Raw genomic sequence first — 17,999 nt, 5'->3', positions numbered from 1 at the left:
ATTCGCTTATCCAAGCTTCTGCCGGCCCGTTTAGCTTGGATAAGTGACTCTACTGTACATTAATTTACCTGTGCAAAACAGTGGTCAATAGATCTATTTAATGAAAACCAAATACTTCATAAATACAAGCACACAATGGCTGTTCTGGACTCTTCCTTCAAAAGAGAAGTCCTGCACATTGCTGAATAATATCTCAAATTCCTAGGCCAGTGGTTCTCAACCTGCGGGTCCCCAGGTGTTTTGGCCTACAACTCCTAGACATCCCAGCCAGTTTACCAACTGTTAGGATTTCTGGGATTTGAAGGCCAAAACATCTGGGGAACCACAAGTTGAGAACCACTGTCCTAGGCAGTGGTGTCGCTCCAGAATCCAGAGTAAGCACTGAAATTGTTTTTACACCACTGAGATAAGTTAAAATTATTGCCTTCTGAGCTTCCATGAACTTCCAGGAATTTGTTCTGTTGCTTTCAATAAACTGTTCATCTATTTGCATTAACACTGCAACCTCCCAGCAGACAAAACTGCCCCGAGGAACCCTTAATTATTAGCTATTTGAAAATGCATACTCATTTCTCTGGTTAAGCAAATATGCCTCCCACTCTCCAAATATCGGTAATTGTGCATCTGAAGACACAATGCAGTAGGCAATTAAATAATGTAATTTAGACCTAAGTAGCTAATGTCATTGAGCCAACCTGAAATGGGCCAAGAAGGGGACAATTCTTGTAGATGCCTGTACCAGATTTCAATCAATAACTTGATTTTATCTCCTTTTTTCTCCTCAATGCACTGTTGAATCAACAGTGTAGAATTAATGCGGTTTGATAACACTTTAAATGCTATGGCTCAATGCTATGGAATCCTGGAAGTTGTAGTTTTACAAGGTATTTTAGCTGCCTCTGCTGGTGCCTTGCCAAACTACTAATCCCAGAATCCCATAGTAATGAGCCATGACAGGTAAAGTGTGTGTCAAACTATATTCATTCTACAATGTAGATACACCTTTAGTGGCAACCTATCAACTGGATGAATGCAGTTTGACTCCACTTTAATTTCCATGGCTCAGTGCTATGAAATCCTGGAAGCTATAGCTTGGTGGGTCACCAGCCCTCTTAGAGAGAGAAGGCTCAAGACCTGTAAAACTACAGCTCCAATTATCTCATAACATTGAGCCATGGAAATTAAAGTGGTGTCTGATTTCATTCATTCTACAGTATAGATGCACCCTATCTACTGTCCTGGCCATTTACCTGCAGTGTGGAAGAAGGCTGCAGATGTCATCGGAAGGGCACGGTGCATTAAGGGAAAATGCTGAGCTGCGCCTTTAAGGGTATTGCAAGGCACTGTGCCAGCAGAATAAAGGAAGGCCAAGGTGCCTGCCTCCTGTGACTTTATTGCAAATGTGCAAACCCAGGGAAGCTGAACGAGGAGTCGCTTCCTTTGCACATCCCACACATTCACACCAATACAATATTAATGGGTTTTCATCTTAGATCTATGTCTTTAAATATGTACGTGTGTTTCAATGGCCTAATATTTTTTGTGAATTTAAATTGACGTTTTATTAGTAGGAATGATGATTTCAGTGTGTTTTAATCTCAGGTCTATGTCGTTGAATATATGTGTTTTAATAGCCTTGTTTTTAATCTATGGAGAGGTGGGTAACAAATAATTACTATTCACCATTATGACCAGCCAAGTGCACAGTCCGGCTGGCTGGCCAGATTCCCATGGGGATTTCCAACCACTGGCCTATACTCTCCCACACACACACACACACACACACGTGTGCTACATGTCTTCAGCGTGTGCAAGAGGGTCCCTATATATTTCCTACAAGAAAGCCCTGCCATATATATATATATATATACACTCACACACTCAATTCCAGGCTGCTCTAAACATTGTGGCTAGTGCATGCAATATATCTCCCACACATTCAATTCCAGTCTGACCAGATCCCCACTGGCCCATGCTATATATCTCCGGTATGCAAGGCAGCTCCTATACATTTCCTATAAGAAAGCCCTGTCTTGCAAAAAACAAAACCAAGAACATTACATTCCAACCAGCCCACCCCAAGGGCCCAGAATAAAGGCAAGCAAGCACGCCTGGCCTTCCTCCTCACCAGCTGCCACATAGAAACGTGTGTGTGTGTGTGTGTATGTGTGTGTGTGTGTATATATATATATATATATATTCACTCAATTCCAGGCTGGCAGGACTCTTGAAAGAGCTCTAAGCACCAGCCCATGCTCCCTGTATCTCTCCAGCATGCAAGGCAGCTTCTATATATTTCCTTGCAACCCCGCCCCTTCTCGCCTTTTCATTTCCAGGGCCCAGAGAACACATAATAGTAATAATAATAATAATAACAATAATAATAAATTTTATTTATACCCGCCTGAAGGGACTCGGGGCGCTTTACAACAATCGCCAGATACAGAAAATAATATAAGCAATAAGCAGTAAACAACAATAAAAAATCCTTCATCTCCTTGACTTCCTACTCCCCCCCTTCTTCCTCTCTCTCACCCAACACTTCTTCCTCCTCCTTTCCTTACTCTCATCTTCCTCTCCCTCCTCCCTTTTTCCTCATTCTCTTCCTCTTCTTCCTCCTCCCTTCCTCTTCCTCACCCCCTTTTTCCTCTTCCTGCCCCTCCACATTATTTTGCTCTTCCTCCCCCTCCCCTCGCTCCTGTCCCCCTTCATCCCCTTTCTCCTCTTCCTCCCCACTTCTTCCTCCTCCTTCCTTGCCTCTGTCCCTCTTCTTCCTCCTCTTCCTCTTCTTGTCCTTCCCTTTCTTCTTCCTTCTCCTCCACATTATCTTCCTCCACCTCCTCCCCCTCGCCTTGCTCCTGTCCCTTTCATCCCCTTTCTTCTCTTCTTCATCTCCCTCCCTTCCCTTCTTTCCCACCACTTCATCCTCCGCCTCCCCTCTTCTTCCTACTGTCCCCTTCTTCTTCCTCGCTCTTCTTGTCCTTCCCTTTCTCCTTCCTTCCCTCTCCATTCTCTTCCTCCTTCCCCTCGCCTTGCTCCTATCCCTTCTTCCTCCTCTTTCTTCCCTTCATCCTCTCCCTTCTTCTTCCTCCCCTCTTCTTGCTCCTGTCCCCTTCTTCCTCCCCTTCCTCTCCCTCCACTCTTCCTCCTCCTCTTGTCCTTTCTTATAATAATAATAATAATAATTTTATTTTTATACCCCGCCCCATCTCCCCAAAGGGACTCGGGGCAGCTTACATGGGGCCAAGCCCGAACATCAACAATATAAAAACAATAAAACAGGTCATAAAATCACATACAAATATAATGATTAAAATCTTGGGTTGGCTCCAAAGATTCTTCTTCTTCTTCCTCCCCTTTTTTCTCTTCTTCCTCTCCCTCCCTCCTTCATCCTCCTCCCCATCCCCTTGTCTTTCCCTTTCTTCTTCTTCCTTCACCACATTCTCTTCCTCCTCCCCTTCGCCTTGCTCCTATCCCTTCTTCTTCCTCCCCTTTTTTCTCTTCTTCCTCTCCCTCCCTCCTTCATCCTCCCCCCTCTTCTTCCTCCCCGTCCCCTCGTCCTTCCCTTTCTTCTTCTTCTTCCTTTGCCACATTTCTCTTCCCCTCTTCTTGCTCCTGTCTCCTTCTTCCTCCCCTTCCCCTCTTCCTCCTCCTCCTCCTGTCCTTCCCTTTCTTCTTCTTCCTTCCCTCTCCATTCTCTTCCTCCTCCCTCTTCTTGCTCCTGTCTCCTTCTTCCTCTCCCTCCCTCCTTCATCCTCCTGCCCTCTTCTTCCTCCCCGTCCCCTTGTCCTTCCCTTTCTTCTTCTTCTTCCTTTGCCACATTCTCTTCCTCCTCCCTCTCGCCTTGCTCCTGTCCTTTCTTCTTCCTCCCCGTCCCCTCGTCCTTCCCTTTTTTCTTCTTCCTTCTCCTCCACATTCCCTTCCCCTTCTTCCCCCTCGGCTCACCTCCTTGAGCTGCTCCATCTCCCCGCGGGCGGTCTCGTACTCGAGCTCCAGCTCCTCGTACTGCTGCTTGAGCTGCTGCTTCTCCTCCAGCACGGCCAGCCCGTACTCGGCCGCCTGGATCTTCTCTCGGGTGGTCTCGCCCAGCTCCTGGAAGAGGCGCTTGACCTCCGCGCGGAGCCACTCCGGGCCCGACTCCCGCACCAGCCTCGCGTACTCCTCCTCGTCCGGCCCCGACGCCGACATCTTCTTCGCCCAGGTGGCTGGCTGGAGGGAGGGAGGGAGGCTCGCTCGCTGAGGGCTAGCAACAAGCCGGGGAGGGAATGCGCCACGGAAAGACGGCGAGCGAGGGAGCCAGTGCGGACAACATACAAAAATATGTGTGTGTATATATGTGTGTGATTCCTTCCTTCAGGCTTCAAAGCCGCTCCAGTCTTCGGGCCACCATGGCTCCTGTCTCTCTCGCCCTCCTTGCCCAGGCTGCCATGAATGAAAAGGATCGAGTGAGGGGATCTCCTGGGTCGCCCGGTTGAGCCTCAGACCATGATTGCGGCGCCTGCTTCCTTCCTCCCTCCCTCCCTTCCTTCCCCTGCTGCGGCGCTTCTCGCTGGGAAGGGAAACCGCAGTGAAATCATTCAAAAGGAACGAACGGCCAGGCGCTGGCCCCGCGGCATTGTAGGAGTTGTAGTCCGCCGCTCCTTTGCGGGCGAGCTTATCCCCAGGCCTCGGAACTACCCTTCCCACAATGCACCGGGATGGAGACGAGACGCAGCCGATGGAAGCGGGCCCTGCCCTCTTGAAGGAATTCTTGGGAGGAGAGGAACAAGCTGGCGGCGCAGCGCTGCGGGGGCGAGAGCGTCGCTAAGTGAGGCTCCTAATAGCGACACCTGCAGGCCGTGCGCGGGAAGTGCGGCCACGTTTGCCTCCTGAAGGAAGGTCCGCCTCGCAGCTGATTGGGGCATTTCCTTTATTATTGTCACCCTCGTCAAAATCACCATTTTCATCATAATCACCATCATCAGCATTATCATATCGCTGTCTTACAGCGACACCAAAGGCACTCCCAAGTGGTCTAAGAAAATGTAGTATAATGCTATGTTTTTAACTTTGTTTGCATTTTTTTCTGGCCTGGAATGACATGACATGACATGAATCAATTAGGGCCAGCTAACACCTCCCAACAAATGATTCCCTCCAGGCAGGTAGCAGCCAGGCTTTGAAGCCGAAAGGCCATTTGATGCAAATCAAGATGGCCAATTGCAACATTCACACTTTCCTCAAACACATACAAAAGTTCTTTTTTCAACCCTGGACCATCCGCAGACATATAAACCCCACTTGCCTTGTTGCCAGCAGACCTCACAATCTCTAAGGATGCCTGCCATAGATGTGGGTGAAATGTCAGGAAAGAATGCTTCTGGAACATGGCCATACAGCCCGGAAAGCTCACAGCAACCAATTATAACTGTCTGTACCGTGTTCCCTCACTTATTGCTGGGGTTAGGTTCCAGGACCACCCACAATAAGTGAAAATCCGCGAAGTAGGGACACTATATTTATTTTCATATTTATACATTATTTTAGTAGTTATACACTATTTTAAGTCTTTATCAACAAATCGTGTGCTGATAAATTGTCTCCTTCTCCTCCTTTTCTCTCCCTTCCGCTTCTCCTTCCTTCCTTCCTTGGGCTGTAAATTGTAATTTTTTAATGATTTATAATAGTCTTTTAGAGTTTATCAAAAAACCGCGAAACAGTAAATCCGCGAAAAGTGAACCACGAAGTACTGAGGGAACACTGTATTCTCAATTCACTTCTGACACAATAAATAAATAAATTATCATATTTATTTGTTCTTTGCTTTTCTCCCAAAGCTGGGAGCCAGAGTGACTCACCATATTAAAAGCTATACAATTTACAAATATTAAAATAAGATTAAATATTTCAGTTATTACAATATAAAAAGAAAACCTGTTAAAAATCCTTAAAGTATACGAAATAATTATTATTTGTACATCACTTTTTTCCCAGGAATGGGATCCAAAGTGGCCCACCATCTCAAAAACTCTGGATAAAAATAATGGTTATGTGTACCCTGCTTTTCTCCCAGGACTGAGACCCACAATCTTAAAAACCTATTATTATTGTTATTATTAAATTGAATAGTTATTAGAATTGTGAGCTACTCTAATAATAATAAGAATAAACTATATTATGCCTCTGTTTGTAGTCCATTTGCATTGACCTTCTTGCAGCAACTAAGTATGTGATCCATTGTTTCATCTGCTTCCTTGCAGAGTCTACACTTAGAATCTTCCTCTAGTTGACTTTTCAATTCTGGCTTTGTTGGCATTTGTTCTAATTGCTTATTCTTGGGCTGCAAAAATCAGGCCCTCAGGGAACTTTGAAAAAGGAGACTGAGGGCCTGATTCTTGCAGCCCAAAAAAAAGCAATTAGAACAAATGCCATCAAAGCCAGAATTGAAAAGTCAACTAGAGGAAGATTGTGCAGACAGACTACAAGCAGAGGCATAATATCATTGCTCAGATGATCCATTGAAACTTGTGTCACAAATACCATCTGCCTGTGACAAAAAACTGGTGGGATCACAAGCCTGAAAAGTTACAGAAAATGAACACGTCAAACTACTCTGGGACTTCTGAATTCAGACTAAAAAAAGTTTTGTAGCACAATACTCCTAACCTATATGAGGATTTAAAGATTGAACTGCAAAGATTCTGGCACAAGCCAGTAAAAGTGGGTGCAGTGCCTAAAGACCTTGGCCAGCACTTAAAAATAATCAACGCTGACAGAATTACCATCTGCCAGCTGCAAAAGGCCACCCTACTCGGATCTGCATGCATTATTTGCTGATACATCACATAGTCCTAGACACTTTGGGAAATGTCCAGCGTGTGATCCAATACAACAACCAGCATAGTGATCTTGTTTGCTGGGTACTAATCTTGTTGTGTATCAAATTATTATTATTAGAGTAGCTCACAATCTGAATAGCTATTCAATTTTAAAATTTACAAAATACAATTATTAAAATAAGATTCCATATTACAATTATTAAAAAAAGAAAAACTTTACATTTTTAAAACTATACAAAATTATTATTATTATTATTATTATTATTATTTGTACACCACTTTTCTTCCAGGACTGGGACCTAAAGTGGCTCATAATTTCAAAAACTAGAGATAATAATAACAATATTTATTTGTACCCTGCTTTCCTCCAAGGTAGGAGCCAAAGTGGCTCACAATCTTAAAACTACACAAAAGTAGTAGTAGAAGTAGGAATAGTATCCTTTTCTTCTAGGACTGGAACCCAAAGTGGCTCACAATCTTAAACTATATCATCATCATCATCATCACCTCACTTTTCTCCCAGGACTGCCCATACCATTATAGTTCCCATTTATATGTGTGTGTTTTTTTAAAGCAGGACAGTAAAAAAAAGAAAATCAGTTCATGTGTATGTGATGCTGGAGAAAAGTTTGATGGATACCATGGAGTGCTGAAAAGGCAAATCAATTGTAAAGCAAATCAAGCATGAATTCTCCCTAGAAGCCAAGATGGCTAAATTGAGACTCATACTTTGTGTGGTGAAGGCATGGGTTTCTAGAAAAAGGAACAATGCTTGGTGGTGAGGTCAAAAGCAGAGGGAAAAGAGGAAGACCACGTTCCAAGTGGAATGACTCAATCAACAAAGCCATGACTCTAAGTCTTGAAGACTTAATCAGGGCTAAATGAACGTTGGGTGATTTAAGAGTTGACTTGATGGAAGGTAACAGCAACAGCAGCTCAAGATGGTTCATCTCAAGGATAAGGACACCCACCTGTATTGCTCTTGGCCCAACTGCCATGGTCGTATCTTATGGAATCCAGGGATTTGTAATTTGTGAGGCATAGAAAATTCTAAATACCACTCACTAAACAAAAAATTCTAAGATTCCATAGAATGTTGCCATGGTAGTTAAAGCATAATTGTGATGTTATTATGGTGCAGTGTGAAAAGGCCCTCGGACATGTTACCCCCTTTCATCTAAATCAATGTACTTTGTATCTAAAGGCAGAATAGGAGGCAATAAATTCCTCCTTTTCCCTACACCTTGAGATAAAATGAAAAATTATAACAAATAAATACCTTGTCACACCACACTGTTATATTTCTGTTATCCCACTTTAACTACCATGGGAACATCCTGTGGAATTCTTAGTTTGTAGTTTAATGAGGCCAAAAAGCTCGCTGAATACCCAAATTGCAAATTCCAGGATTCCATAGGATGTTGCAATGGCAGTTACTGTGGAAAGATAGTACCATGACAGTATAGTGTGATAGGACCCTCAATGATTGTTGCACTTTCATGATACCCAAGATCTGTTGCCTTGAGGCAGACATCTCACTGTGTTGAATGGAAAGAACAGTATTGTTCCTCACATCATGGCATTATAACTGACTCTCCATTAAGCTGACAAAACAGCATGGAAATGCATGTCTATTATTGCAATTTTATTATTTTAAGGAAGATGTTGTTGCTAAGGTGGTGAGCCACTAAGGTGATGCTAAGGACTGGGTAAGGCTGACTCACCTCCTATCTTTTGCCCAATCGCTTCTGGGCTTCATTTGGTCTGCCCAGTAGGAATAAGCAGCTTTCACACAAAGATACCACAGCAGGGTATCAATGTAAGAGAAGGAAACCCAGCAGGTCATGGAGCTGAAAAAGGATTTGAAGCTGGGTTTCCCACGTCATGGAAACCCTACTTTAATGCTCCAAACTTGTCCTAGATTCCGTTCTAAGTGCCATCTCTGTGCTTGGCCTTTCAAAAAGCTTATTACAAAGTCTGTGACCAAAAGCTTCCTGAGTAAATTTAATCATGGAAAAAGAGAAAGGGATCTTCTGAATCCATAAGTGGCTATAGAACTGGGAGAGAAAGCAGGAAAACATTTGAAAGCTCTCACAATGGCATAGACCTAAAATTCAGGATCATTTTTTAAAAAGGAGTACTTCAAACTTGCTCCTGGCATCACCCATTTTTCAGAAGCTAATGTAATTCACCATGTTACTTTTCATCATAAAAATGGTAGCAAATGCAGAAGGCAAACCAAAACAATTATCCATTCTGAACACACCTGGGGATTAAACCACGCAGTACTTGCCCTGCCTACTGCCAAAGGGCTTTATAAAACACTTTCATCTTCTACCTTTTCAGTCATTTTGATCCAACCTGGCATGTTTAAAGCATCAGCATTTATTAAGAGGACATTTCAGTTCACCTGTAGAATCATGCACTGTATCTGCAAGCTGAGCATTTCATGTTGTGTATACGGTGAGACTGGATTTGTCATGTGAAAAAAACTGCAGTAATGCACTAAATTTTCCACTGTTATAAAACTCTGTGGAAACAAAAATATAAAAGTTTGATGTAATCAGCTATTTTTTTTCTTCCCTCATTCTGAAATTATATTTAATTGCTTCAAACTTGAAAATACTCACATGTTCTTAAACACCCAGAATGTATTCAGTTTCTCCTTCAATTCATGTTGGGCCATGTGCCTTGAATTTAATTAAACTCATGTGGCCTTTGGTCCATTACCTCATGTGGTTTACTGGTAGCATAGTGATTTTAGACCTTGAATTGAGTGGTCTAAGTAAGTGGAACAGAAAGAGCGTTCAATGTCCATGTTTAATATTTCAGAAAAAAACTAACATTGTCTTTTGCACCTTTTTCTGCCACTCCATGCTTTACAATTGTACATTCTTCATATATTTTAACAAAAATGACAGTTTGCCAGTCCCTGTTTCTAAAAAAGCAGTCCGAGCATTATTATTATTATTATTATTATTATTATTATTATTATTATTATTATTAACTTTATTTATATCCACCTTTCTCCCCATGGAGGCTCAAAGGCAGCTAACAATCCCACACTTAGTCAAGTTTAAAAAGCATAGTACAAAAGTTTAAAAACATGAGCATGTGAAGTATTAAATTTTAAACTTAGTTCCACCATAATTGTAATAAAATGGAGTTTCCTTCAGATGGCCCTAATGTTAAATGCATGAACAAATTCCATTTTGTTAGAACCACAGAATCTTAGAGCTGTAATAGACTTCAAGGGTTATATAGTCTAAATCCTTGCCATGTGGGAAGACACAGCAAAAGCACTCCTGAAATATGTCCTTCCAAGATGCTTAAAGGCCTCCAAAGATGGAGAGTCCACAATCTTCTAAGGCAGTCTGTTCCATCATTGAGTAAAAATCTCAGAGTAAAAATGTCCTTCCTAATGTTTAGATGGAATCTCGTTTTCTTGTTATTGGAATCAATTGGTTCATGTACTAGCCTCTGGAATAATCAAAACAAGTTCTCACCTTCTATATGATCTCCTTCACATATTTTAAAATGTCAGTCATGTCACTTCTCCAAGATGGACACAGTAGAGAATTATTAATTTAATTATCTCCCCAAGGCATAGGCTCTTAGAGGGATGTGCCCCCTCTTATTCCTATTCCTTGATGTAGAAAGAAGTAATATATATTTCATGTAAAATCTAAGCATGTATATTTTCAGCTTGCCACTCCATTGTTATAAAATGTTTTATAAATAAGCAAGGAAGGATACTTCAGCATCATTTCTGTCTGGGCGAAGCAGGTGCTGATGTCAAGCCTCTTTGTCATTACTCCTCACAACTGCTGCCATCTAAGTTTTGATGGAGAGGACACATTGGTTGCAGGGTCCCAAAGTGCAGCTCTGGCTGCATCACTAAAATTTATGTAAAACTTCATCAAAAGGGTCCATGAAATGCTGCAACTTTGGAAGGCTGGGGACTAAACAGCTTTGAACATTATTGTTATCCAGGTAGGAAATGGCTAACATCTTCCCCTCTGAGCACCTCCTCAAATAAACAATTGACATTCCTCTAGTTCTTGTACTGTATGCAATTCCAGGCCTCTCCAAGGGTTCCTTTTGTGCTGGAGACCGACACATGTTACACATTGGTGGAAATTAATGATGCAGCAGATGGTACACTTCAGAGAAGCATTCATGGCATTTCATTGAAGGGCTCCAGCATCTTCCCACAGCTGATGGTAGAACTGGGCCCCAAACAAATTCTACCCATTTATCCCTTGGCTGGTAATCAAATTTCCCATTGCTGGGGATATGTGAGACTCCCCTAGTCTGGGGCGCATACTTTATCCTGAAGCTAATTGAAGATGGGCTCTTTAGGATTATATAGTGCAGAAGCAAGTAACGAAAATGGAAGAGCTCAAGCATGACCCATCTCCCTCCTAATACTATGAGAATGTATAAGCAGGTCAGCTATAGAGGGGGAAATCATTTCTCCAGTTCATTCTCAGCCTTCATAGCTGTGTTCAACCTCAAACTGCAAAGTTAATGGGAAAATATGTCCAACAAGATCACTGATACAAGTTAACTTTTCATGCCCCTGGACAGCTGATAGCTTTTTTGCCATGGCACTAACAAGGACTCCTACTCCTAAAGCCATCTGCTTGGTGAGAGAGGCTTAATTCACTACAAGTCCAAACTATAACAGTTACATATACAGTAGAGTCTCACTTATCCAACGTAAACGGGCCGGCAGAACGTTGGATAAGCGAATATGTTGGATAATAAGGAGAGATTAAGGAAAAGCCTATTAAACATCAAATTAGGTTATGATTTCACAAATTAAGCACCAAAACATCATGTTAAACAACAAATTTGACAGAAAAAGTAGTTCAATACGCAGTAATGCTATGTAGCAATTACTGTACTTACGACATTAACACCAAAATATCACGATATATTGAAAACATTGACTACAAAAATGCGTTGGATAATCCAGAATGTTGGATAAGCGAGTGTTGGATAAGTGAGACTCTGCTGTGTTACCTAATTCCAATTCAAAACATTTAAAGTGGAAAGCATCAACAGCAGTGGTTCTTGCCTTGGTGAGTTATGGGCTTCGCGGGAGGTGGAAAAGGACGGGGCACACCCTGAAGTGCAAGTCTAGATGAAGTGTAAGGCCTGCCATCTACCTGGCTTTGGCAATATCTCTTGAGAAAGAGGACATTGGTAATCCAGGAAACACAGATGCTATGCCCAGGGAACCTGCAGTGCTGTTCCAGGAAGAATGGACTTCAGTCTCTACTCAATTTCCAAATGAAGAGGGTAACAATGGTAATCTCTAAATCTTTACAGTTTTATTCTAATATCTCAAAGCCAGGTTTTGGAAATATTGTTTTTTTAACAACTTACAGGATTATTTAACCAGCACATTTCAAAGCTCTGACCAATAGTTTCTGCTATTTGCCTAGCAGAGTACCAGGCCAAAATGAATCAAGAGAGTATAACTGACAAGAGCATATACATTTGGATGTTGCAAATAACTAGTGACATACCTGACAGCAGAGATTACAGCTGTAGTATTACCCCCGTCTCCAGCAAGATATATTAAAATAAAGGGATACATAATTAATAGTGGCTCTTGACAATAAAGATCTTAAAAAAAATTATTATGCCTGCTGATTATGCCACTGTTTCCATCCTCTGTTTAGCTAGAAAAGTTTTAGATCATTGGCATTGGGAGGAAGGTGAAAAAAAGCCAGAGAAACACAAACTTTTGTGTTGGGCTGCAGCATTATATCTAGAATAAACAATCCCCCAATACCTTGAGCTGGGAAAGAATGGGATTCTATCCTAGCCAATCCTAATACAGCTTTGTGACCCTGGCCAAAGTAAGCAGCAGCTGCCTCTTGAATCCCTTACTGAGCATGTGTGAACGTGAAAAGGAAGACAGAAAAGGGGAACAGAGAAGGCAGGCTCACCAAGTCCCGTTCCCCCAGTATACTTTTTTTAAAAGCATACATTTAGATCTTTGGCTACCAAAATCATAATCTTAAGAATAGTGAAGGCTTGTGAAAGAAAAAAAATCACTTTATGTGTTTTGGAAGAAGACTTGGGGTTGTCTTTAGAAGAGTGAAAAAGTTTGTATTTACTTATGCAAGGCTTACCAGATCTAGTAATTTCATTTAGTAGTTAGATTTGAATTCAACATTTGCTTAAATGTGTTGAACTGCTCTTCTTTTTGTGATGTAAGAACCCATCTCCACTCCTTACATGTTTTTTCTGCATCTGGTACAACATTTTCTGTTAACGAAACAAAGCCCCGGAATATATCTCTTTCATTGACTATACTATAGTATAGCTGTACAAACATCTTACAAAAACAGGTGAAACCATAGAAGTACTCCTCCCTCCTAGTGAATATGATCTGTTAATTCACAGATCTGTTAATTCACAGTCTTAATAATCATGGTGAAGATTAATAATTAAAAATAAACTAGCAGAAAGGGTAAATTGTAACATGCTCACTAGCTGATGAGTTGAGTGGGGGACAGATCTAAGTACAGTAGAGTCTCGCTTATCCAACCTTTGCTCCTCCAACATTCTGTATTATCCGATGCAGTCTGCCTCCTGCTCGGATCCACAGCTGTTTCTCTAGGCAGCAACACACAGCAGGCCAACATGCCCAACAACAAGACAAACAAGTGACAGACTTATAAAACATGTTTTGGTGCTTAATTTGTAAAATCATAACGGAATTTGGTGTTTAATAGGCTTTTCCTTAATCCTTCCTTATTCTCCAACATGTTCACTTATCCAACATTCTGCTGGCCTGTTTATGTTGGATAAGCAAGACTCTACTGTAATGATTAAAACAGTGGTTCTCAACCTGAGGTCCCCAAATGTTTTTGTCCTTCAACTCCCAGAAATCCTAACAACTGGTAAACTAGCTGGGATTTCTGGGAGTTGTAGGAAAAACATCTGGGGACCACAGGTTGAGAGCCACTGGACTAAAAGAAGGTGGGGAATGTGTGGTTTTCCAGATGTTGGGAAGCATCTCCATAATCACTAGTGAAGGAGAATGAGAAGTGCAGTCCAGTAATATCTAGAGCAGTGGTTCTCAACCTGTGGGTCTCCAGATGTTTTGGCCCAGAAATCCCAGCCAGTTTACCAGCTGTTAGGATTTCTGGGAGTTGAAGGACAAAACATCTGGGGGCCCACAGGTTGAGAACCACTGATCTAGAGGGCTGCACACTATTCTTTATTGGCCTAATGACTCTCTTGAGATGAGTTAGATAAAAGCAATGCCTGTTTGATTTATAAGATGGAAAGATGTATGCCTCCCAATATTTCATTAAAGCTTGTCAGTAACTCTGGTCTAGGAAAGCATAAGGCAGGTTCCTGTAAATAGTTTCCAGACATTATTAAACTGAATGGAAGAATTCCTTCTTCATGTCCAACACCCAGTCTTTAATTTTGAAGGGGGGGGGGAGTGGCACTCAAAACTAATCGGAAATCACGCCTCTAATCTAAATACCATGAGTGAAAATGAGATCTGCACATGCTTAGAGACCCACTCCTCTCTAATGATGAATGAGTTGAATGGCAACCAATATAATAGGCTATATAATAATAATAATAATAATAATAATAATAATAATAATAATAATAATAATAATAATAATAATAATAATTATTTATTTTTATACCCCGCCCCATCTCCCCGAAGGGACTTGGGGCGGCTTACATGGGGCCTTGCCCGATAAAACAATCAAATATCAAAACACAGCAATAAAACAGTTATCCAATAAAAACACCAATTACAGTAAAAACAATCGTTAAAATCAACATAAAACATACAATATTAACACTAGAGACTAATTCATAGAAACCAGGCAAAGTGCAACATGTGCCGAAATGGGGAAGGTAATTTCACAGTTGAAATGGGCAAAGTGCAAAATAGCATTGGCAACATCTCAGAAAAGGGGGCTATTATAAAATTATAAAACAATCAAATATCAAAACACAGCAATAAAACAGTTATCCAATAAAAACATCAATTACAGTAAAAACAATTGTTAAAATCAACATAAAACATACAATATTAACACTGGAGACTAATTCATAGAACCCAGGCAAAGTGCAACATGTGCCGAAATGGGGAAGGTAATTTCACAGTTGAAATGGACAAAGTGCAAAATAGCATTGGCAACATCTCAGAAAAGGGGGCTATTATAAAATGGGCAGATGGATCAGTCCAACATCTAATTAGGTGTCAAAGGCCTTCTGGAAGAGCCAGGTTTTTAAACTCCTACGAAAGGAGAGGAGGGTAGGGGGTCTGCCTGATCTCTCTAGGGAGCCGGGGGGCCACGACGGAGAAGGCCCTCTCTCTCATCCCCGACTGCGAGGGTGGTGGGAGCGAGAGAAGGGCCTCCCTCGACGAGAGAAGAGAACATGCGGGTTCGTAGGGGGAGATGCGGTCTCTAAGGTAGGTGGGTCCCAAACCGTTTAGGGCTTTGTAGGTGATAACCTGCACCTTGAATTGGGCCCGGAAAGTAAATGGCAGCCAGTGAAGCTCCTTAAAGCTCACTGGCTGATGTAATCGGGTCGCAAATCTGTAATTGTAGCAGTAGTGAATGACTGAGGATGGTGCAATATCGCTGCCTTGCAGCGTTTTAATTTTTATATACTTTTAATCATGTTTTTATCATGTTTTAATTGTTTTGTTTTATAGTATATTTGTTGCTGGCCCTCGTGGCAGAATGTAAGCCGCTCTGAGTCCCCTCGGGGAGAAGAGCGGGGTATAAATGCATGTAATAAATAATAAATAAATTAAACAGAGGCGTTGAAAGCGCCCAGTAATTCGCTCCGGTTAGAAGCCTGGCTGCCGAACGCTGTACTAGTTGTAATTTCCGGGCCGTCTTCAAAGGCAGCCCCATGTAGAGCGCATTGCAATAGTCCAGTCTAGAGGTAACTAAGGCATGGACCACCATGGTCAGATCAGACTTCTCGAGGTATGGTCGCAGTTGGCGCACAAGTTTTAATTGTGCAAAGGCCCTCCCGGCCACGGCCGACACCTGAGCCTCAAGCGTCAGCCCCGAATCCAGGAGGACCCCCAAGCACTTATGTAATGTTCACAGCTGCTATATGAGCTGAATGTACCAAAAAAGTTTCTATTTATTATTTACACTAGGGCTAAACAAAGTAATCCTATTTTCCTTTTTGGCTCCTTCAGACCAGATCATTTTCTTTCTGACCAAGAAAAGTATATGAGAGAGAATTGCCTCTCCTGGAACCTTCAAGGAATGGAAATTCATATCTTAAATAGACACAGAACTCCTTAGACCAGGCCCGGCCCAACATGGCACGCTGGCCACGCCCCCGCGTTGGGCGCCACCTTCCCAGGGGCGCTATTGAACCCCTGGGAGGCGGGGCCACACCTGGCGGAGGTGGGGCCATGTGACGTGGAGGCGTGGCCAGCTCTGGCCCCGCCTCCCGCGGGGCGCGCCATGGCGCAGCCAGGCCAGGGCGCACCCCGCGGGAGGCGGGACCGGCCACGCCTCCCATGGCGCGCGCCCGCTGCAGCGGAAGTCCTTTCAGGCTGCGGCCTGGAAGAAATCCTGCCTGCTTGGCTGCACCAGGGCGCGCCCCGCAGGAGGCGGGGCAACGTTTGGCCCCGCCTCCCACGCCGCGCACCCTGGCCCCGCCTCCCACACCGCCCGCGTTGGAGGCGGGGTTAGGGCACGGGGGGCGGGGCCAGTCCTGGCCACGCCTCCTGCGGCGCAGGGGAGGGGGCGCAAAAAAAATTTTGCGTACCCCTTCGAATTTCCTCGGGCCGGTCCTGCCTTAGACTGATCAATTTATAACAAAACAAGAACTAGGTTTCTGTCCATTGGAGAATTTTTGGTATCAGTGTGGCCCCAAAGAACCACAAGAGCACAAAACTCTGGACTCACCATCAGCTGAAGCCAAGCTACCAAATGTTAAGGAGAGCAGTTGGGAGCTACTGATCATGCCCTTCCACATTTCTTGACAGTTAAGATGTATCCCCTCGGTATAATTAAAGCGCTCCCATACCACTTTTACTGTCATTGCTTTCTCCTATAGAATCCTAAAGTTGGTACAGGTATTCTTGAAGTAAGAGTTTAATTTATTCTGTCACCAAGCTCTTAATTCAAATAGCTCTTATGTCAAAGCAAAGTTTCCCATCGAAATGCACTGAAATGCTATTAATCCATTCTGCTCCCCTGAACCCCTCCCAATTTTTGTTATGTGTTTTAAAATAAGAAAATGTACTTTATAAATAACAATGTATAAATGCACATGCAACAATAAAAAATATAAACTTTGAAATGCTAGAAGCACAAAGTTGTGACAAGGAAGCACATTTGTGGCAACAAAATATATGTTGGTCAGTGTAACAGCAAGGCAAAACTTGCGCATTCACATGGAACAATAAAAAAAGAAAGATCAACTTTAAAATGGTAGAAGCACAAAATTGTGGCAAGGAAGCACAAAGCGAAGAGGCAGAAACATCACTTTCTTCATACCATTCCAGCCTCCCTCCCTCTCTCTTCATGAAGCCAAATGTACCAGGAATAAAAACCACATAAAATCAACTAACCCAAAGTTCCTCAAAGCAAACAAGAACAAAGCGGACAGCAATCTCCCAAGGTGGACAAGAACACAAGGCACAGAGGCTGCTTCCTTGAAGCCCTAAAGCCCTGTACTCTCGTGCTAGTGCTCCCTCTCGTGCTAGTGTCCCCTCTCACGCTAGCTCTTAATGCAAAATGTGGCTTGTGTGTCAAACTGAAACCAGGACCGAACAATAGCTCTCAATGCAAAATGCTCTAAAGTTGGATGTTTGTAAGTTGAGGTTCCACTGTATTTTGTGATGAATTCAGAATTATCTGCCTCTTACCTGTATCACTGAATGGCTATTCCAAAAAGTGCACTAGGGGATTCTTAGGACCTTGCCAACACAAGAAGGCCAGGATTCGATAGGTAGAGTCATGGAATTTGAAGTGGTATCAAAGCATCATAATTGTGCAGCACAGATACAAGGTGATACTAGAGTCTGACAACCCATAGACTTTACTGTCATTTCAATTTGTCCTGGTAAGGAAAGCACAATCTTGACACACTATAAGCCCTCTCTACACTGAAATATTTTCAGCAGCAGCAGCAGCATCTCTTCCC

The 17,999-nt window shown here is 42.6% G+C and overlaps 1 protein-coding gene across 3 annotated transcripts in view; it reads right to left on the bottom strand.

Annotated features, from left to right (window-relative positions):
- The window catches only part of bicd2 (BICD cargo adaptor 2), a 130,841-nt gene extending 126,018 nt beyond the window's left edge, over positions 1 to 4,823 (bottom strand). For all 3 annotated transcript variants that reach the window (XM_062969936.1, XM_062969937.1, XM_062969938.1), the window contains exon 1: positions 3,946 to 4,823. In XM_062969936.1, coding sequence (XP_062826006.1) covers positions 3,946 to 4,188 — 243 coding nt within the window. In that variant the 5' untranslated portion in view covers positions 4,189 to 4,823. The remainder of the gene's footprint in view (positions 1 to 3,945) is intronic.
- Positions 4,824 to 17,999: the final 13,176 nt, after the last annotated feature.

Source organism: Anolis carolinensis, chromosome 2 (genome assembly GCF_035594765.1).
Source record: "Anolis carolinensis isolate JA03-04 chromosome 2, rAnoCar3.1.pri, whole genome shotgun sequence".
Lineage (NCBI taxonomy): Eukaryota > Metazoa > Chordata > Lepidosauria > Squamata > Dactyloidae > Anolis > Anolis carolinensis.
The sequence above is the reverse complement of the archived record's forward strand: the minus strand, read 5'-3'. Positions and strand labels throughout refer to the sequence as shown.